The following is a 22,641-nucleotide window of genomic DNA, read 5'->3' as shown; positions in this document are numbered from 1 at the left end:
CTTCAACTCTGCTTCCTAACGGCTGAAAACATCCAAATTTAAACTCCCAACACAATTTTCATCTAAGCTGCAGGTTCAGATAGCAACACACCTGCTAGATAGCTAGACATCTCCTGTCGGCTTGAAGTTCCACAGGCTCCTCAAACTCTCCACGCTCCACACCTCACACCTGAATGATTCTTCCTTCATTATGCCTCATGGCAGTCGATAACATCTTTCTTAAAGTCAGTTAAGTTAAATACATGGGAATGCTTTACTTTCTCTTTCACTCATCCCACACTCTCTCCATAAATTACCAAGTCCTTGTAAATATTTTTTAGCACGTCCTGTGTGGTAGACAGAATAACGGCCCTTTAAAGATACTTCCAGCCTAATCCCCCAAACCTGTGAATATGTTACCTTATACAGCCAGAGGGACTTTGTAGATGTGATTCAGTTAAGGATGTTGAGATGAGGAGACCATCTCATATTCTCTGGGTGAGCCAACCCCAGTGTGATCATAGTTTTTATAAGAGGTAGGCAGGAGGGTTATAGTCAGAGATGTGATAACAGATACAGAAATTAGAGTGATGCAAAGAAGAGGAAACGAGCCAGGGAATGCAGGAAATCTGGAAAAGGCAAAGAAACAAATTCTTCCCTAAAGCAAGCAGATGGAACATAGTTTTGCTGAAACCTTAATTTTAGCCCTATTCTATGACCCATTTCAGACTTCTGATCTCCGAACTGTATGATAATGCATCTGTGTTGTTTTAAGCCATTAAGTATGTAGTGATTTATCATCACAGCAATAGGACCAATACACCCCTTGTATCAGTCTCTATGTCCACCACCCTGGTTTGGTTCTTGTCATGTCTTGCCTAGAACACTGTCACAACCTCTTTATTGTAGCACTTCTTATATGGTTCTCTAGAATTTAGTCTCTAATCACCACAGGGTTTTCTGAAAGCTTACCTTCCAACAAGCCATATAAAGATTTCTCACCAAGGCTGATGTAGTCCCATACGGCTTGACCTTTGGCTACTTCTCCAGCTTTATGCCTTTATTCCTGCCTCAAACACCATTTGAAGTCCTGTAACAGAGAAGAACAAACCTGACTCCATATTGGATCTATTCCTTTAGTTCTAACCCTTGTGCTCTGTTGCCTGTGCTGAGTCATGCTGGCTCTGTACCTTTGTAGAATACAGTTGCCTATAGCCTGAAATACAGGACAGCCCATTCTCAAGGCTCTCATCTTTAAAGGTGTAACACTTTTCCATTCACATAGGGATAAACAGTTGCAGAACAGAGAATAATATTTGCCTTGTTGGAGATTTACAGGAACATTGTGACCAAACCTACATGGGCAGTTGCAAAAACAAAGATTTTGAGCACCAAGATGTTTGCAACAACCAGCACACCCCCTCCCCTTTTAGTATAAAAGAATTCTGAATTCCGACTTGGGTAAGATGATTTTTTGGGACATTAATCAACCATCTTCTCAGTCTGCTGGCTTTCTGAATAAGGTCACTATTCCTTGCCCCAACAACTCACCTCTTGATTTATTGGCCTGTCGTGTGAAGAGCAGTACAACTTTGGACTCACTAACAATCCCTGTGCACTCTGCACAATTTCTTCCTCCTTGGCGTTGTACACATTGCATCCCCAGCTGGAATGCTTTCCACAACCCCAAGCCTCTCTTACTTCTTTAGCCTGGTGAGACTTCAATGCTCATTTATTACTCATCCCTCCAATATCTCATCTCTATTCCCCTGAGGTATGATTATGATTTAGTATTAAATGCACCCAGAAGACCCCATGCCTGCTTCTGTTGGGCCCTTATAATACTGTCTTATATCTGTCTATGGGTCTCTTTTTCATTAGCTACCTGAGGAAAACAGTGCTTTATCTTCGAGTACACAACACTCAACCTGGCATATAGTAGTTGTTTATCATTTGTTGAATGAATTAAGTTATCGAATTAAACTACATAATATTGTCCATCTATAAAAAGATCAGTTTCAAACAAAGGGAAGGGACTAATTTCACCACAAATTGGAATAATATTGAGCAACTGTGATAGGAACATATGTCACAAGTGAAAGAAATTTTAACGCATGTTGTAAAACACCACAATTCATTCTGTTGTTTATAACCTGGAAAATTCATCTAAGACAGGAAATATTGTGTAAAGGGAATCAGGGTTGCAATGGTAAATGTGCAGTTGAAAAGTATAAATTACCTTTGCATTGGTATGATACAGATAAGACTCGTATTTGGTCAATGAAGGAAAAGATTTTATAGGACAAAGCAGTCATTTAGAATCCATATTCATATTGGAACTCAAATCAAAGTCTTTGGAATGATCTTCTATTGCCACATTTATCTTACTATGTAGCTGAAAGGTTAATAAGCCCATCTCAAGGCTTCTTTTTGTTGCTTCATTTGCTACAGAGTTAAAGGAAAATTGTGGAGAATATCTTATGATTCATGTGATATATATATTTGAATATTATACTACCTGGAAACTTTAGATTATTAGGTCAAAAATTTTGTCAGGCAAGCTGAGAAGTGAGAAAGTTTGTTCTATGCTTCATTTTTCTCTGAAATCTAGAAAACTGTTGTGAATTCCCTGGATAATGAAGCAGAGGACTGTGGTAACCCAGGAGTGAGATGGATGTCTCTTGCTAACAAGGCAAACCAACGATCCTCTATTCTTCTTTGTTTTTTTATGGGCCTCTGTCTTTTACAGGCCTCAGATGCATAAATAGCTAAAAAAAAGTGTGGTAATTTACAACATGTATTGACAATTATTTCATTGGTACACACACTTCTATTACAGCTCCTCAGCATCACTTTAATTTCCTGTTGAATAATCCCCCTTCTATTCTAAAAACTGATTTGAATTGAACATATCATTATTGCAATATTACAGTTAATTTGTTAAAAACTGTTTTCTTTTGAAAATACCACTAAGCAGTTTCTCAGTTCATGATCCTTCACCTTGATCAGCCTGTGCAGTCCCTCTCCTGGTTTTGTCACTGTCGTTGTGTTGTTATTGTTGTTAACTTCCCCCTATATCCACATCACCGTTCGCCTTGCCTTCCAAATTTCCCTCTTAGAATGCTTTAGCTGTCACCTAAAAATGCTGGCTTGTGGCTTTCTTCATTTTCATGTAGTTCTAAGTATTCTGTAACTTTTTTTTTTTAACCTAAGAGTTTCTTAGCAGTCTCTTTTTATTTTTAAAACATTTTTTATTGAGTTATAGTCATTTTACAATGTTGTGTCAAATTCCAATGTAGAGCACAATTTTTCAGTTATACATGAACATACATATATTCATTTTCACTTTTTTTTTTTTGCTGTGAGCTACCACAAGATCTTGTATATATTTACCTGTGCTATACAGTATAATCTTATTTATCTATTCTACATATGTCTGTTAGTATCTACAAATTTTGAAATCCCAGTCTGTCTCTTCCCACCCCCTGCCCCCTTGGCAACCACGTTTGTATTCTATGTCTATGAGTCTGTTTTCTGTTCTGTATTTATGTTCTTTATTTTTTTTTTTAGATTCCACATATGAGCGATCTCATATGGTATTTTTCTTTCTCTTTCTGGCTTACTTCACTTAGAATGGCATTCTCCATGAACATCCATGTTGCTGCAAATGGCGTTATGTTGTCATTTTTATAGCTGAATAGTATTCCGTTGTATAAATATACCACTTCTTCTTTATCGAGTCATCTGTTAATGGACATTTAGGCTGCTTCCATGCTTTGGCTATTGTAAATAGTGCTGCTATGAACATTGGGGTGCAGGTGTCTTTTTGAAGTAGGGTTCATTCTGGATATATGCCCAGGAGTGGGATTCCTGGGTCATATGGTAAGTCTATTCCTAGTCTTTTGAGGAATCTCCACACTGTTTTCCACAGTGGCTGCACCAAACTGCATTCCCACTAGCAGTGTAGGAGGGTTCCGTTTTCTCCACAGCTTTTCCAGCATTTGTCATTTGTGGACTTTTGAATGATGGCCATTCTGACTGGTGTGAGGTGATACCTCACTGTAGTTTTGTTAGCAGTCTTTTTTTAAGATTACAGACATACACTCCTCTTAAAGCACTCCTTTAATGGTTAATTTCTAATTTTACTCTATTATTGTCATAGTCTCCAAGATACTGATTCCTTGAGACTTAATTGGCTTTCACTGAGTCCCAATAAGAACTCAGTTTTTGTGGCTGGTCCATGGGTGCTCAAAAATAATATTTACTTATCGGGTATTAAATACATACATGTACATATACATATATACAATTTTATGTATAATTAATTAGATATATAGAATTGTGATTTTCTAACATTCTGTATGTTCCTGTCTTGTGTGTTTGACCTAACCAATTTCTGAGGAAGTGATAGCATTTCCAACTAAAATTGGTAATTCAACCAAATCTCCCAGTTGTTATGTCCAGGGCTCACCCCTACTTCGCCTCTACTTAAAAAAAAAAAATTTGAAACCAAGAAACACAGAGTAATGTGGAATTGTTAATTAGAAGTAAAATCATTTTTACAAGCTATGGCCTCAGGGCAGGGTTGTAGAAGTGAGGTCTGTAATTTGACTTGAATTGCCTTCCTATTCGCGGGATTTTCCAGTGGTGAGAACCTGGCAAATTATACCTCCACTCTTAACATTTCCCCACAGCTGGATAAGGCACTGTCCACGCGTGCACCATCCAGTCTGCCCTGTGACCTACGGGAATCCCAAAGGACCAGCAATACTCATCATCAATCCTTCCCATCAGTTCTCCTACCGACGGAGGTTTCCTCTGCTTTTGCCCAGTAAACAAAGAAGATTCAGTACTTATGAATAGACTGAAAATAAAACATTTGGTGGTTGGAGAATAGGAATAATTTTTAAACGCTTTCATTTAAAGACATCTAAAATGTGCCAGACACTTACCATGTGACTTCGGACAAACTGCTCGATTCCAACTTGCCTCATAAAGTTGTCATGAAGATTCAATGAGTTAGTAAATAGTGCTTAGAACAGGGCTAAAGGCATGTAGTATGTCTTCGTTAAACATTAGTTATTTTTATCTAATTGCTTGCTGCATTTCACTCTTCCTCCTCATTCCAATTTCTTGATTTAGTCATGATTTATGTGAATGGGTGTCTGCGTATGTGAGGGGTGTGTGTGTGTGTGTGCTTCTGGAGAAAACCTTTTATAGTTAGTACTAGCTCCAGGAATTCTGCCTCCTCAAAACCCTTCACGCATTCAATTGTGCAGGAACCTGAACGCCACGCTTGGATTCCGCTTGGGGTTGGTTAGTAAATAGCACAAACTATTTACTAACTCACTGAATCTTCATGACAACTTTATGAGGCAAGTTGGAATTAAGCAGTTTGTCCAAAGTCATGTGGTATGTGTCTGGAACATTTTAGATGCCTTTAAATAAAAATTTGCGTTTTTGTCTGAGTTTTCCTCTTGCATCGGAAGAGATGCACAAACTCAGGCATTGTAGAGAGGCGGCCAGTATAGGGAAGAAGGGACGAATGACAGGGTCACACAGAGACAGAGATCAGAAATGGAGAGAGCGTCGCCTAGCTTCCTGTAGCTTCCAGTGCCAGACCTGGGGCCCCTTCTGAGGCCAGGCTGCATTCCTGACAAATGGGCCTTAGAGCCATGGCTCTATCCATATCATAGGCCCTCTTTTGCTTCCGTTACTTGAATTGGTTTCTGTTACTTGCATCTAAAAGTGTCCTAAACAATGTAATATAATACATCACAACAACCTTGGTAAGGCTGAAACATGCTTATTAAAGGTGAGGATTGTGTCTCTGATGGCTTCCAGGATCAGGAGATAGAAGAGGAATCACTGTTTGACATCCTTTCATTTACCACAGACCTGAAACCAGAAAGCCCAGAATGGCTGTCGACTTGACCAAAACATGAGAACTCGAGCATGACATCAGTGGAAGTATTCTGAAACTACAATATACCGTCATCATCCAAAACAGACATCCAGCTTCAATCCTGAGTCCTGGCAGGTGCCCCTGTTCTTTCCCTGCTCAGTCCCCCTGCCTTGTTCCATTTCCCACCCAGCTCGTCATGCTCACTCCCTGGGGGACATTCTTCTCTTTTCACATCCCCTCCAAGGGAAAGCCATTAAGTCACATCATCTTCAACTGCCAATCTTATCCACCCATTTCATCAAAGAGTATGTTGAGTAGTTGACATTTTCCAGGTACCATGCTTAAGTCAAATGGTGTATACAAAATGCAAAAGACATGTTTTCTGAACCCATGAAGGTGCATTTCTATGCAGCATACTCTTAAGTGTGAAGGGCTGGGGAAAGAGGAGAGGGTTCCTTCCCATAGCTGATGTTTACTTCCATGCAGAAGGCACCGTGCTAGGGAAACACTCTTAGCCTCATTCTGGATGAGCAGTGTCTTACTCTTACTGGTGAGTTTGGAAAGAAAAAAAAAAAAGCTGAGTGTTTGTGTTTTCTCTCTTGGGAGCCATCCTGACCTCAGAGGGCATTAATTCTGCTATGCCGCTCCACATCTTAAATTTTATAGAGTCAGAGACCCACAGGAAGAGGCCTCAAATGGTACAAGACTGCCTGCAGTGAGAGGAGTAAATCTCCCTAACCCTAGGGTTCAATGTTACAAAACCCACCTGCCCATAGCTATGAATCACATTCTTCTCTCTTAGCTGCATCAGCAATAATGGCGATATTTTGTTCTCCTATCTGCCTTATAATTTTGACTTATGCCTTAATTGATTTATAATTCAAGTGGGGAAGAGAGGTGTTACTTATAAGCCCCCCCAAGAAAGTTAATGCTGTGTATCTCAAATCCTTTTTTCTCACCTGAGCTCTTGCCCTCTAATCTAAGGATCAGGGAATGTCTCCAGATGGAATTTTCAGTACGTCAAATTGAGCGCATCCCAAATGGAAATGTGCTCCAACCGCTTCGTACCAGGAAACCAGGCATTTACCACCAAGCATGTGTGTTAAGTCCATGCATTCAGGCTTGACAGCATGAGGTCACCTATGACTCCTCCTCTGAATCCTCTCTAGTAAGTCAGGCACAAAGTCTGGTTTCTCCTCCAGAATTTCTCATTCATCTGCCCTTTTAGCTCCAATCCCAGTCTAGACTTCTTCACAGCTGTTTACTGCAAAAGCTTGTCAGCTAGATTTTGCTGATCCCAGAGTTTTCCTCATAAACTCTAGCAGAGCTGACAACCCTGCTCCGTTGCCACTCTGACTGTATGACTCCCTTCAGAAATGCCCTCAGCAGCTTCCATCTTCAGATCAAACTCATTTTCCTGATTCAAAGGCACCACTGTAAGTGGACGTGATACAATCAACCTCTCTGTATTTACTACCCTTGACTCTACTCAGACTTAACTCTTTTATTAACCAAAAGCATAGTGTGCTTTTAGCTCCTGCCTTTCATCAAATTGTAAACCACACACACATCATCATCATCCAAAATCAGCTTCGACTCTCTTGACCATCTCCTCCAAATGTTTAAGGTCAAATGCAAAGCCCAACAAACATTTTCACAGTTAATCACACATTGTATTCAATTGTGTGTTCCTGTGGTTTATTACAAATTCTTCTTTATCCAAGCTGAATTACTGTGAGTTCTTTGGGCTGAAGAATAATGGTACATTTCCCATCCCATAAAGCTCATTGTTAATCATATAGCTGATACAAAATAAACATTTAATGACTGATTAACTTATAAATCAAGTAACTGTATTTACCTGAGAGATGGTTTGATTCAACAGTCTGAAATTTCAGAGGGATTTGATAATCAGAATTTCTACCCTGACCTCTCTGACTTTCTCTGTTGCCCGAGGCAAGGCATTTTAGCTATTTTGGACTCATTTTGTTAATCCAAAAATGGAAGTAAGACTTGTCATCTGTCTTATTCATAGAGAATGGTGAGGAGTATCCTAGTCAATGCAAAGCACATGGCTAATACAAAGTTTAATAAAAATGATAAATAACATCTATTACAAAATTGAACCATTGTTCAATTTCTTCTGCCCTTTCAGTCCTCTGATTCAATACTCTCTCACTGAAATCTGAGAGCTTTAATTTGAGAAAGTGTTTTACTAATAATCATAGACTTTCTACATTAACCTTTTCATATCACTAGGCACAACTGGATGATATCAAATTATTCTTTTAAGGAAATCAATATATCACTATAAGTGCATAAGAGAAACATCTGGTTAATGGAACTTCAGGATAGGGGAACTTGGGTATCAAAAACTGTATCAGAGCAAAATGGCAAAATGGATAGTTCCTGGCTTCAGTTCCCCTCACAGAAAGAGCAACTAGCAATTAACCCCAGGTAAGATGCTTTTGTGAAGATACCAAGATACCAGAACTTGGTGGTGAGGCTGAAGCATCCCCTTGAGCCAAAAACAACAACAACAAAAAAAAACAAAACAAAAAAACACACATTAGAAGGGTAGGAAGGATGGTTTTCCTTTGACCATGTCTCCCCTTCCCCAGGCCAGTATACCACCAACCTAGGAGGTCCTCCCTGGCCTATAGTTTCTCCAGTGGAGAAATCCAGGTGGACACCCAGCTTCCTCAGCATTCCAGAAGGCTTCCCAGGAAATCCATGTAGGTATGGCCTCACAGGGATAACTGAGGGAATCAGCTAGAGATGGAGAAGAGGAACAGAGCTCGCAATAACCAGTGCATAGATCCTGGCAGACAACATTTCTGCTGGCAGTGCGTCTGACCTCAGATCTCAGCCAGCGGCTCTGCCCATGGGCAGACCCAAGATGGTGGCCCTGCTGGCCAGAGAGCTTAGTAGGAAGTCCTGCCTGGTTTGGGTGTACAGCCAGCAGGCTGCCCCAGTGGCAGAATCCATTCTCCAAAACTGCCGGGACAGTGAGGCAAGTCAGCAGCTCCACTCAACTGCTAGGCCTGGCCTCTAGCCCCGCCTGACTAGCAAAACCAGCCAGAGACTCTGGGCACTTGTGAAGCTCACGCTGGTTGCCCAGCTGAGGCCAAGAGCCAAGCTGGCAGCCCCGCCCAACTGCAGAACATAACTTTGAGCCCCGTCTGCAAGGGAGCCCAAACCATGAGCCTAGGCAGCCTCAAGCCGAGCCTACAATAATGCCTAATTGCTGAGCACAGCGAGCAGCCTCTTCCAGGCAGAGAGCCCAGCCGGCAACCTTGCCCAATCATGGAACATACCCGTGGCCCCACCTAACCAGGAAGCTTGGACAGCAACACTTAGCGACCACGGATCACAGCCTCCAGCCCCACGCAATTGCAAGGTACAGCTGGTGGCCCTGCTTAACCAGGGGTCCCAGCCAGAGACCTCGCCTTAGAATAGAGCCAACCAGCTTGATCACAGGCTACAGCCCAGCCTAAATACAGAGTCCCGCCAGTGGCCCCCTCCAGCTGGGAAGCACAGCCTGATGAATATAGATACAAAAATTCCAAAAAACAAAACCAAAAAAACTCCAGCAAACGAAAATCAACACTAGAAGGATTGCACAAAATCACCAACTGGGATTTATTTCTGGGATGTAAAGAAGGTAAGATATGTACAAATCAATACGTGTGATTCATCACATTAATAGAATGAAAGATAAAAATCATGATCTTTTCAATAGACGCAGAAAAAGCATTTGCCAAAACAGAACATCCTTTCAGGATAAAAACTCTCAACAAGCTGAGCATAGAAGGAATATCCCTCAACATGATGAAGGTCATAGACAGCAAACCCACAGCTAACATCATCCCTAACTGGAAGTTTGTATGTTTTTCCTCTAAGACAAAGAACAAGACAAGAGGGCTACTCTCACCACTCCTACTCAACATAGTAACAGAAGTCCTAGTCAGAGCAATTAGATAAGAAACAGAAATAAAAGGAACCCAGAACAGAAAGGAAGAAGTAAAATTGTCTTCCGTTGCAGATGACATGATCATCTATTTAGTGAACTATAGATATTCCACCAAAAAATGATTACACAAATGTTCTCTGATCTTGCTTGTATGTAGGAACTAAAAAGTCAAATTCATAGAAAGTGGATTGGTGGCTACCAGGGGCTGAAGGGTGAGGGGAATGAGGAGATGGTTAAAGGGTAGAAGTTTTCTGTTATAAAATGAATACATTCCATGGATGTAATACACAGCATGGTGACTTAGTTAACAGTACTGTGTTGTATATACACTTGAAATTTGTTAATAGGTTTTAAATGTTGTCTCCATAGAAAAAATGTAACTGTGTGTGGTGACGGATGTGCTAACTAGCCTTAATGTGGTAATCATTTCACAATACGTAGATTTATCGAGTCATCACATTGTACTAAACTCACACAATATTATTTGTCAGTTATATCTCAGTAAAGCTGGGGGAAAACTGTATCAGAGAATTCCCTGCTTTCCATGGGAGTGTTCTTTAAATAATCTTATATAATTTTTCTTACTTTATTCCCCTAATTCCTTAAACAAAATTCTTTTTCTCTTCCTAGAAGAGCCACTTTTCATCCATTGTGAATGATGAAGAGTGGGAAAAACAAGGAAAATTCATTCTTTGTATTTGTATAGAGCCAAAAATAAATTCAAATATTTATAGCATTGACATTTTTTATATTAAACCATTAGAGTCAAATGTATGATACCTTTACTTGTAAGACAATAACCCTATTAGCAATAGGTCATGTAAGGTAGATTTTGTGTAATGTTTTCATTTGGACAAAAAATAAATTTTCAAAGTTAAGATTAGCTTTAAAAATTATAGCACCAGAGGAGTATCTCTCAAAAAAAAAAAAAATTACAAGCCATTCTAGAGATGATAGTTAGTGAGTGTTCAATACTGTAGATCAGATGTAATCTAAGTTGGAAGAGAGGGGGAAACATACTAAGGAGAGACAACAATAAAGTTCCTGGAAAAAAGATTTCCCTCCTTTGTTGATTACATATTCTGATAATTATTTTCTCTTTCAATAATATGTACAGGGCCTACTGCAGTTTACAAATACTTCTGGCAGTGTGAACTAATTAGGCAAAACAGAAGAATAATAGGGATGTAATAAAATAAATTCTTTTTTTTACTATTGAAAGAATTCTATTTAGAAGTTTTAGGGGAGGGTAAGATTTGAAATGGTGGTAAGGTTCAGTGTTCACATTCTGTGTGGCTGTCACTGGTCTGTGCAATCTCCCTTACACGGGGTAAAGACCAAAGTCTTGAACATTGCCCAGTAAGCTCTCTACAACTGCTCTTCTCCAGAGGTGCATTATGTACTTTGTCCTGTGTTCTAGTTGCTCTGGTCTTGAACTTATATTCTTAAACAAACCTTGCTTCTTTCTGGCTCAGGGCCTCTATCACACAGTCCACCTTGCCTGTAACGCTCTGCATCCTCCCTCCACGTTACCTGGCTCGTGAGCGCCCAGCCTTCCATATCAGTCATACTACATCCTTAGGAAAGCCTTCCCCAACCTCCTAGACCAGATCACATCTGGGTATGCTGCCTTCTAGCACCCGAGACTTACCCTAATTCTTAACAATCCATTTGAATGATTATGAAAAAATACACTGTGCCCTCAACTTCACGAAGCAGAGGCAGTACCAGCTGCGAGCACGGTCTCCCCAGCACCCATCATACTGCTTGGCGTAGGGAAGGTGTCTAGTGAATTTCTGTTTAATCAATAATTAAATTTTGATTTTAACACATTGAGTAACAAATTCTGAAAAGAACACAGCAATGGGGGAGTAAGAAGAAAACAAAAGTTTAAGACAGAATTCAGAACATGAAATAAATTTGTACATTGTGTTTAGACTTTAGGAAATAGAATACATAACGATAATAACAACATGTTGTTCTATAATTATAATGTTAATTACTTCGACAAAAGTAAGATCAGTTTCTCTTATTTTTAAGAAAAACTAGAATGAGAGGAAAACAACCGGCTTGCTCACACATTTCTTAGGGTTATACTCATTTATACTTAATTTATATTTCATTACAGCTGGAGGGTATTTCAATTTTTGTAATAATTTAACCTGAATTAACACCTTTGAAATCTTGTTTCATGTCTTTTGGAGATTAATAAATCTTCAAAGCTAAAATTTTAAAGGGTATTGAAACCTAATTATATTTTATTTCTGAATTCTTTCAAACATCAAAAATTTTAAGATCATAGTTTTTAGTTAATGCCTGCTGGTGACCAGGTGTTTTTAAGCTTAAGACTATAGAAACAAAAAAGTAGCTATGAAGACCTGACCTTCAAAGTCAGATTTCTAGAGTCTGCAAATACAATTTGTAGGGCACGTGGGGGCAAAAACAACAGTATAGTTATCCATGACCTGCCCACCTATCCCAGGATCCATCATCTCAATTTTTTATAAATTAGATATAGCTTAAAAATTAAAGTAGAAAATTACTAGATGTAGTTCGGTTGCAAAAGTCTTTTGTGAACCTAAATCAGCATATTTAAGAACCTAATGTTAGTGTTTAAAAATTATTAGCCATTATAGGTTATATAATTTTTCCTACACATTTTCCTTAAATATATTTCCAGTCATATTCATTCATTTAAAAGTAAGTATATCTACATATCATATGGTTTGTATTTCTTTTCAAAACTGCTTAAATTTAACAGGTGCAAAAGTTATTAGTTTCCTTTTTCACTCTTTTCCCAAAATATGCCATCCGGAATAAGTGCTATTTAATCTCCCATGTCTACTTCAAAGAGAAATTTGGTCACCAGAAATATAGATTTTCTTCTGCTCTCCAATTCAGACCATTAGATTTGTTTTCAAATTAGTATTCTGAAAAGGATAGCTTATCAAGAATATAGGAACGTAAATGTTTTTTCGTGGGAAGAGATCACGGTAGGTCATTTGCTCATTTCCTCTATTCAAGACCCACCTACCAACATGGAGTGAGGAGCAGGGCGGGGTTGGGATAGGGGAGAAAGAGAGAAGGCACAAAAGCAGACAGAGACTGAAACTTCCCAGTTTTCTCACAATCTGGAGGTAGGACATGTCACAGAATTCCGCAAAATCTAATGGATTGCTTACATTTAGAGGTGATACAAACTGCTTCTAAAAAAACGCTTATCATGAAACCTAATGATGAAAGTTATTTGTTCATTTATTGAGTTTATGAATCTAAACACTAACTGAGTACCTGTTACGCTTTAGTCAGTAAAAGACGGTAAAAAACTAACTGCAAGTCCAGGAAAAGAAAGTTACCAAGCAAATCAGTTACAACGGTGTACGATGAGTTCCACAAAGAGGTGTGCCCCGGATGATGAAGATGGTCAGGAGTCAGGTCCTGAGCCAGCTAGGGGAAAGTTTCTGGAAGAGATGACTTTTGAACCCAATTCTGAACATTGGGTAGAAGTGTGCGATGCTGGGCATGGGAGACAGAAACGGGGAGCAGAGGAGTATCGTTCCTGTCGGAATCTGCAGTGTGTCAGGTGAAGCAATGGCATCCTTCCTCAACCACTAAGAAGACATTTACTATTGTGGCAGCAAATATGGAAGTGGTCATTCATAGCTGGAGAAAGTAACGTGGCAGATTATGGAAAGCCCTGCATGTTACACAGAAGTGTGGACTTTACCCACCCAGAAAAACATAAATGTGAAACCACTGAGGATTTTTACCATATTTGTGTTTTAGAAAGAACGTGCTGGGAAAACTCTTGCAGGCTGAATTAGAGTTAGACAAGAGATGAGACTTTAGTTAAGAGGCAGGAAAAAAGACTAAGTAGCCAAATGCTTCAGAGCACAGGACAGATGGGTAGGCCACGAGGAAGAAGAATATCTACAGTGTTTGATGAATCTGCCACCACTTTCAGGAAATTGCTGTTAAGTGGGATACTTCAACAAATTCACAGAATCAGTGATAGAAAAACCCAATCACTAAAACCAAAGCCTTCAACTTAATAGAATGTATATCGCTTTAAAAACACACACACACACATCATGACTTTTATTAGGTAAGCTATCAAATGTTTATTTCATTTCCATTTAAAATATTTCAACTAAAAATAAGTACAGAAATACATACACAAAGGTTGAAGCAACTAGAAGCGTGACAGGAATATATATACATAAACACAATTGAAATTAAATTCAATGCAACATTGAGTGACATCATATTGCACCAAAATTTATTCCATACAAAAACACATGCATCAAGAGTTTCCATCAGATGAAAAAGCACACTTATTTCATAGTATCTTACCACTTACACCAATAGCCCATAAACACCATCTGGCACTGTGATTGCTGTACCAGAACTCTCCCCAGAGGCAAATCATTAATCTGTAGAAAAATCCATTTTATTTCATGTATTACATGCTGGCAGAGGCATCAGTGCCAGAGAACCCTAAGAAACACAGCACGATCCACAAATCAAAGTCCCTTTGCACCATTTATATTTTCATAGTTAAATATCTTAGCACCTCTAATATGGTTGGGCTAAAGATGAAGAAAAGGAATTTGGGTTTTTAAGAATTTATCAATCTGAGACATTGTATAAAATTTGTATGAAAGACGCACAATCTCCTTTACCAAGTTTCCTTATCACAGTGCCAGGAGGAAGAAATGCCACCACAGATGAGGACAATTTAGGACATTAAGGCTCACTCTCCCTCAGCTGGACTTCCTGTTGTATTCTATAGCACAAGGCCAAACCCACCTCTCCCCCCACTCCTCAATCTGGGGAATGGTACAAGGTCATGACAGATGCATTCCAGATCCAAGTGAAGGGATAGAGCTGGTCTATAAATTACCATCTAAGCACAGATCAAAGAGACAGCTGCCAGCATGGCCCTCCAGAATAACCTACTACTTTCCCACTGGGCTAAATTCATTCCTTCGGTGCAAATTACTGATGCTTGTCACAGACTAAGAAAGACATTTAGATACATTCACATACAGTTCCTAATACTATGTTGACACAGACATACCAATACATACGGAGTTTTCTATTCCTTGATAGTTGAAAAAGAAATGATTCTTACCAGGTCAAATTGTAACCCAAAGCTCACTAAACCCATTTTTATAGAGTCAATACAGATAAACACACAATAAAACAACATGAAAGATTCATCATGAGATGAACTCGGAGTCAACAACTGCAAATCATCCCTACCAGTGCATCACTACCATCTAATCCACCCTATGATAAGTAAAAATCAAGCTCTAGGAAACCCAGAGTCAAGCCTTTGTCAGAAAACTAGGACAAATTCAATTCACAAAGTATTCAATACATGAAGCTACTTGTCTTTCCTCTTTCTTTGACTTATTATAAAACCACAGGTAGTTAACATTTAGCATCAGCAAAAAATTCTACATGTTTGTTCATTAGTTTGGCATAAAAAGAAGACACCGTATTACATGGTAATAAGCAATGTTTTTTTAAACACCTGATGCTCATGTTCGCAGAGTTCCCAAAATGCTGAGAGGTACTACTGAAAATTCATTACTATTGTGCTACAATTCATCTACAAAAAGATAGAAATTTGGGGCAAATGCCTGTGTTCAAAATAACCAAGAATAAAGTGATACGTCACTCTTTTAACTTAGATAATGTCAAAAGATGAACCCTGTTTTCAAACTGTAAGTATCAATAGTTAAATTCTAAATTTATAGCAGTAGTAATAACATTCACAAGGGAAAACTATTAACTAAAAAAGTTCTCCAAGAAGAGAATCAAAATAATCTGGGATGACTTAAAATTTTTAGAGGGTTCTTGTGGTTTACATGATAACCATAGCACTATAGAGCAATTTAAAAAGAGCAATTTAAAAGTGCTATGTGGTAGTGTTTGAAATCATTAATATACACAGTAGTTTAATGTAGATCATTTCTATTTTGTTATAAGCATACACTCATTTTAAACAATCTGTGTTCTATTTCTCCAAAGTATTTTTACTTTATATTACAATATCCAGTAAGCAGAAAATTGGAATGTAGGAGACGTGTTAGGGAAAAAAATAATTCAGAAATCCTTTAAAATAAATCAGTTTAAACCTAGAACCAGGGAACCACATCGCATTGGCCCCTGGTGCAACACGAATGTGCTTCTGAGCATGCACAGAAGAATGTTACTCAGTAGGAATAAATGACGTCTCACTTCACAAACCCTCATTTAAGTCAGGCCCCTCACAACCCAACCAATTATATAGCTGTAACATCCAAAGCCCTAATCTGTTTTCCCACAAGATGCTGTGCAAAATATCCTGCTGCACAAAGTACTCTGAACACAGTCACTGCTGCAAAAGAGATTACTGTGCATTAGTTTTTAGTTTTTTTGGTTTTTTTCCTTTCTTTCTCTTTAGCATTCAACATGGCCTTTAGAGGCTTCAACAAGAGGTAATAAGGACTCAGGGGGCAAGTCTTCGAATGAAGAAATTAACTCACTTGAAAGTTATACTTTTAAAAATAAAATCAGTAGTGTATATGTTGAGGGAAAAAAAAGTATATTCACTTTAAAACCAGTGTATCCATCTGTATGGCTCCCAGATACCTAATGCGCCACAGTTTCTTGAGAGAATTGCTATCTATAAAACTGCTAAGGCAGTTATTGATACTCCAAATGTTCCCTTGATTCAAGTAGCCAAAATACACACATGTAACACATAACTGGAGACTGTCACCATCCTCCAGTGATATTTTAAAGCCAATGATAATAGAGAGAAGGAGGGGGGAATTCCCAAGGAAGTAATCTAAGTGATAGTTTCACACTACAAATATCAGGTAATTATATCAAATTAAGACTCATTTCTATCTTGAAAATGTAATTGTATAAATTTATACAGGTAGTTGTATAAATTTAAATTTAGACTCACTCCTATCTTGAAAATATCATGTCAAAAAATAAAAGACAAAACAAAGGGAATCGTTGATTCATTCAAAAAAACAGAAATGGTTCAAAAAGATCAAGTTAATATCCTGATGAGGACGTAGAGAAAGACAGTATCTCACAACATACGGAAAACTGGAGAACTTTCTGTGAGACCACATTGTACACCTTCGTGAATTTGTATCAGATCTAAAAACAAACCAAGCATTTCTTTTTAGACTCCAAATAATTTGAAAATGCAGCAAAAAGAAGGATTATCTCCCCAGATTGGCTATTAAAATATTGTTTTAAGTACAGTACTAATAATATATAGAGGTTACAATTTTAGGTATTAAATATATTGGGATAAAGTAAAAATACTATATGGGAAATTTAACCTAAAATACATTTATAGGTAATAATTGTTTTACCTATATATAAATAATGTAAACAGAAGCTGTCACAATGACTCATTATCTACTCTAATTTGTATCCGCTGTGGGCTTCTTGTCAGTTGCACATTGCCATGCTTTTATTCCTGACTTTGAATGGTTAGGAAAGTAAAATGTAACTTTGTAAACATTATCAGCACTGACATAAAGCATGTCACATAGGGTAAAATATAGCAAGGTTTTATTTAAGTAAAATCAAATTTCTGGACTCATCTACATTCGAACCCCAAATCTCTCTATATTTCTTTCCAGACTTAAAAAAAAAAAAGCTACAATTAAATTCCCATTCTTTGTTTATCTATCATTCAGAACTGACACATAAAATATGTCAACAGTGACACTTTCTCCTTATATATCACATATAATAAATATTATGAGAAAGTTACTTACATAGAGAGATTTCAGTTAACTCACTACTTTATTACTTGAATATGTATCCTACAAATCCTCCATGCTTATTTCTAAAAGAAAAAGTAATGGGGATACTTTGATCTTTCTCACCGGGACAGATGCAGATTTTGTAGGGTCAGAAGTATATATAATTTTGCTAACCTTCTTTCGGAAAATTAATACAAAATTCCTAATGCAAAATTAAGTACTGGACCAGGGAAGGGGCATGTGTAAGTGAGGGGCACTGAAGCTTACATTTCATTAGTTTCTCGGGATAGCCACCTGTGTACAGCAGACCGTTTTTTAATACTTCTCTGTCTATATTGCATTATAAACTAGACAAAAATATTGCTACCTCTAATCATATACTACCTTTCATTTTCCAGCTACTCTGGCCTTCAGTTTTCTGTCTTTTCATAATCTATGCTTCAATTATAAGAAATCAAATATTGGTCAGAGATGCTCCCTTTATCAGTCTGTATTACATTCATCTCAAACAGAGATAAATGAATGAGTTTCCTGAAGACTGATTACAGTTCAACATAGAATTCCATTGAGTTATATAATTGTACTCTTGTTAACCATCTGTTCATATATCAAATAGCAATTGGGAAAACAACCGTATCAGACACAAAGGACAATCTGGAAATTTGTTTCAATGTACTTATTTTAGTGTTAGAGAAACTACCATAAATTGCTAATGGAACCTAATAATCTGTCCTAATTTTGTGCTTGCAGGGGCCGAGGAGACACAGTACAAGCAGACACGCATATATGTGCGTACACACATCTAACGTTTATGTTTGGTACCAGAGTCCAACATCTTTCCTAGGACAAATCTTTAATCTCCTAAAGAAAGACAAGAACAGGGTCTACTTCCAGCTGACCAAGACACCATTTATAACAGTTTTCTTCTTGTGATCAAAGAAAACTCTCAGAAAAATAATCTAATACCTTTAAAAAGGGGTCAAAAACATTTACTGAAATATTCACAACTGTGTAAGGAAAATCATTCCAATTTTTACATTAAACTGTTACAGCTTTGTAAGTCTTTACTAGATCTACTTAATTCATAATTAAATACTTGAGAATCTATGTACCAAAAAGCAGAACATTTGAAAATAGTATTCTACTTGCCTTGAACTATATTGGCCACTTTTATCATTTGTGTTATAATACATTCATAAAATGTCTTTAAACATTTGAATAGGCACACTGGTACAAACATATCACATGTAGTAGTTCAATATATGAAAAAATATATATGAGAAAAAATTTTCTAAATATATGAGAAAAAAGTTTCTTAGTATAAAAATACACATATGTGTAAAAATGTGCAGGAAAGTTTTCAAACTGGAATCTGCTTGACATAATACCATTCCAAATAAATGTTATGAGTATCAGTTTGGTGATTACATAAACCCTATATCTTGTCATTATGTAACCCAAAAATAAGTTGAAATGCAACTTAATCCTCACCACTTAAAAAAAAATTACTGACTGACTTTCCATCTGGTTAAAGTAGTATTACAATGGCATTACAAATTTAACAATGTAAAAATTATTCTAAAAATCATGAAAATAACAAGGAATATGTAACCTAGTGAGCTTGTATAGTGATTTATTTAAAAAGAAATTAAAACCAAAACTAAACAAATAAATAAAATGAGGAGACCTATTTGCCACTTTGATATAAGCACATTAACCTCTGGAGTAAGCAAGAACTATACACACTTCTCCATGAGACTTCACCTTTTTTTTTTTTCATTAGAAAAGAAAAAAACTCCAGAAGAGTGTGCTGATTTAGATTATATAGGTCTAGACTATAAAAAATAGGAATATAAAGGAAATCTATTTTTACCTCTAGCAACAAATTAATTTAGTGGAGACAGATATATACAAGTGGATATATGAAGTATAGATTACAGATCAAATTTTGAAAACCCTATGAAAACCCAAGGTAGAAGAAAAAGGAAGGAATTTTTATGAGTTCACTTAAAGAGCCAGAGGTAAGGTTTGGCTGAAAAATTTTCAATCTTGGATATATAATAAATTGAAATTAACTAAATAGAATTTTGAAATTGAAATTAATGAATTGAAAATTAATTAATTGGAATTGACTCAAATTATCATCATTTCTACTTTGATCAATTGTTTACGAACTCTATATCTGCTCTTAATGATTTTAATCAGTGTAATTCTTCCGAAAATTCTTTTTTCAAATAGACAAAAATTAAAGGATGAAAAATACTCTGGCTATAATTAACTATTTAATATGACATTTATGTAAATAATAGTTAACAAATTTCATCATTATATTATTCTTATTTGGAAATTCCACAATATTTTCTAAGCCTAACATAATAATACCCGTCTGAATACACACACTTCATGCAGAGTTTCTCCTTCTTTCAGAGAACTTGTTATCAGTTACCTCTTTTACAATTTAAATGATAATTAAGGTGAGGCAATTACTGACAAAGCCTAGATACAGTAGTGGTAAAATTTTTAGAAACAGTTGTAAATCTTACTTAGCAGTGACATTTCTTCCTTAATTTTTATGTAAATATATGCCTTTTCCTAATTGATATGGACAGTATTATCCAAAGAGATATTTTAACACAGTATAAAATGTATAAAGAAAATGTACAAACTGTCAAAATTCATCACCATGCAAAAATAGCTATGAAACTAAAAAACTGTTCAGAATCACTAACATTGCATATAGAACTACAGAGCTAGGCATAATATGTTGAGGATTCTGTTTCTTGGTGATTTTCTGTCTTATATTGATATCATAACTTGAAAACTTTTAAATGCACATATTTAGATATATTTACCAAAGGGTAAATTATTAGTGAAACCACTGAATTGTGCTTAAGAGGCTTTAATTCCAAATTGACTATGGCTTTGCTCTCAAAAAGGTGTTATACATCCTTTCCTGATCAAATCAGTGGCTGTGAAATCAAAAGAGCACGTAACCACAGAGGTTTCTGATGATGAGTGAAGAAAACCTAACATAAATTCTCAAAAACTTGTTTACTTAAACATAATTCCTGGATTTTCCTCATCAACAATAGCCCCTAGAAACTTGGCTTTAATATACATTTATTAAAATTTAGCATACCCTCTCTGTTCTTCATTCAAAGTGCTCTGGGTATAATAATATTAAAAGATGAGTAGTATCTAAGTTGGTATCTGTGGGAAACAATGGAATGTCAATGTAAAACAAATTTCTTTCTTTCCTCTGTCTGTAATGATGACATACACTTTTTTTCCCCATAAGAAGAGAAAACACTTTTCACAGTACAGTTATCGACAGTATATAAAAATTGTTTTTACAAAACCCATATATATAGAAAACATCTCAGTCTTTAGTTTGAAGGTTCTTAGCCGTAAGACATTCACAGGGAAAGATCCCTAAAGTAATTGTCCATTCTCTAGTCTTTTTCCCTGACCTCAACTGGTAGGTATCAGGGACACAAAAGTCATGTGAACTTGTGGTATAACTGCCTATCAGCATTCTATAACTACACAGAGTTAAAACTAAATTTCTTAGAAACCAGCTAGTTTGAATACACTAGAAGACAGAAATAACTAATTTAGTCCATTCCCAAAGTTGCAATCCTCTGGATTTTCATAAAATGGAGTGAAGTTCCATTTTATTTTGTTTGTTTCAGCTCTTTGGGCAGAAACAAGGCCAAGGAGAGATTGCCAAGATTTCAAATGCATTAATTCATAATTTTTGGCAATCTTCTTCTGGTACAACTTCCAGTATTATTTGTAATGTTCTGGTTATCTTGTCTACAAAAAAATAAAGAAGAGAAATTAAAAATGCATAGAAATCAGAAATGTACAAAAAAACAGCAAAATGTGAATTATCTGGGGTTGAATACTGAAAACACGCAACTGCCTACTTCATAGAGCACTTTCAAGAATGATTTATTTCATTAGAACCCTATCATGTTCAATTAATGTATTTGTCACTTCTATAACTTCCCATGATGGCTTCTCAGCAAGAATACACTAATATTTTGTATTCAAATAAGGACTTTTATTCATGAACCAGGGGGGACTGAAAATATTTTGAGACAACAGGACCAAGATATAAATAAATGTTCAAAAATACACTTCATATTCAGTCTAAAATTGGTTTGTTGCTTTTGCACCTAGAAGAATCAGAAGCATCACAATGCACTTTCCAGTCTCAAATGGGTAGTGTATTGAGCAAAACATCTTATCTCCTAGGGCCTTGTTTGCTTCATCTGCGGCAGGAGGGACTCAGGAATGACGTCAGCAAGATGGAGGGCTGGGAGGTCCCAACGCTTACCTACTCCCCCCAAAATAAACAAACAGAAAAAACCCCAAGAGCAATGAACAGCTACAAATGGAAGAAAACAGTTCAGGGAAAGCTCTAAACGACACAGAAGCAGCAGCAAAAAAACCCCAGCGGAGCTCACCAGTCAAGGATGGCCGCGTAGGAAAGTAAAGGAAGTATTCTGCCCACATCGTCCCATCTCCCAGTTAAGAGCTGCTGGGCACCAGGAGGGATCCTCTCAGAGGAAGTCCATGACACGGGGAGAAGGAGAGCAGCAGGACCACAGCAAGCCTCACCATTTCGGTTGTCTGCAGCTTTTGGTACAGAGGGCTCTCAGTCTTCAGTGATGCTGACCCTAGCTGATGGAGTGGCCTGTGGTGCCCCAACCTCCTCTGGACTACTCCCAGAGGCTGGGGCTATTGCTGAGGTGAGACCTGCCCTGAGGGGGCCCAGTGTTTCTGTGCCCCACTCTCATGGACTGAGTACCACAGTCCATTACCATATATGAGACCAGAGGTGCGACCGCTCTTTGCCTACCCACAGCCCCAGGATGGGGCCTTGCTCCACCATTAACAAGGCAACTTCCCTGACCAGAGTCCTGCCTCCAGGGTCCCAAGTCATGCTTTGGCTGCCATTATTGGGGCTGTGCTATTGTCTTGTGCCCCAA

General features: G+C 37.4%; 1 protein-coding gene across 2 annotated transcripts in view; it reads right to left on the bottom strand.

Annotated features, from left to right (window-relative positions):
- SLC7A11 (solute carrier family 7 member 11) overlaps positions 1-22,641 on the bottom strand; it is a 98,985-nt gene that overhangs the window by 5,800 nt on the left and 70,544 nt on the right. The window contains exon 12 of one of the 2 annotated variants that reach the window (XR_012077805.1): positions 982-1,069. Coding sequence is in view for 1 of the 2 variants with exons in the window: in NM_001318341.1 (NP_001305270.1) it covers positions 21,393-21,460 (68 nt within the window). In the remaining variant the exon portion in view is untranslated. 2 annotated transcript variants of the gene reach the window in all.

This window comes from Vicugna pacos, chromosome 2 (assembly GCF_048564905.1).
Source record: "Vicugna pacos chromosome 2, VicPac4, whole genome shotgun sequence".
NCBI classification, from domain to species: domain Eukaryota; kingdom Metazoa; phylum Chordata; class Mammalia; order Artiodactyla; family Camelidae; genus Vicugna; species Vicugna pacos.
Note: the sequence above shows the minus strand (reverse complement) of the source record. Positions and strands in the feature narration are given on the sequence as shown.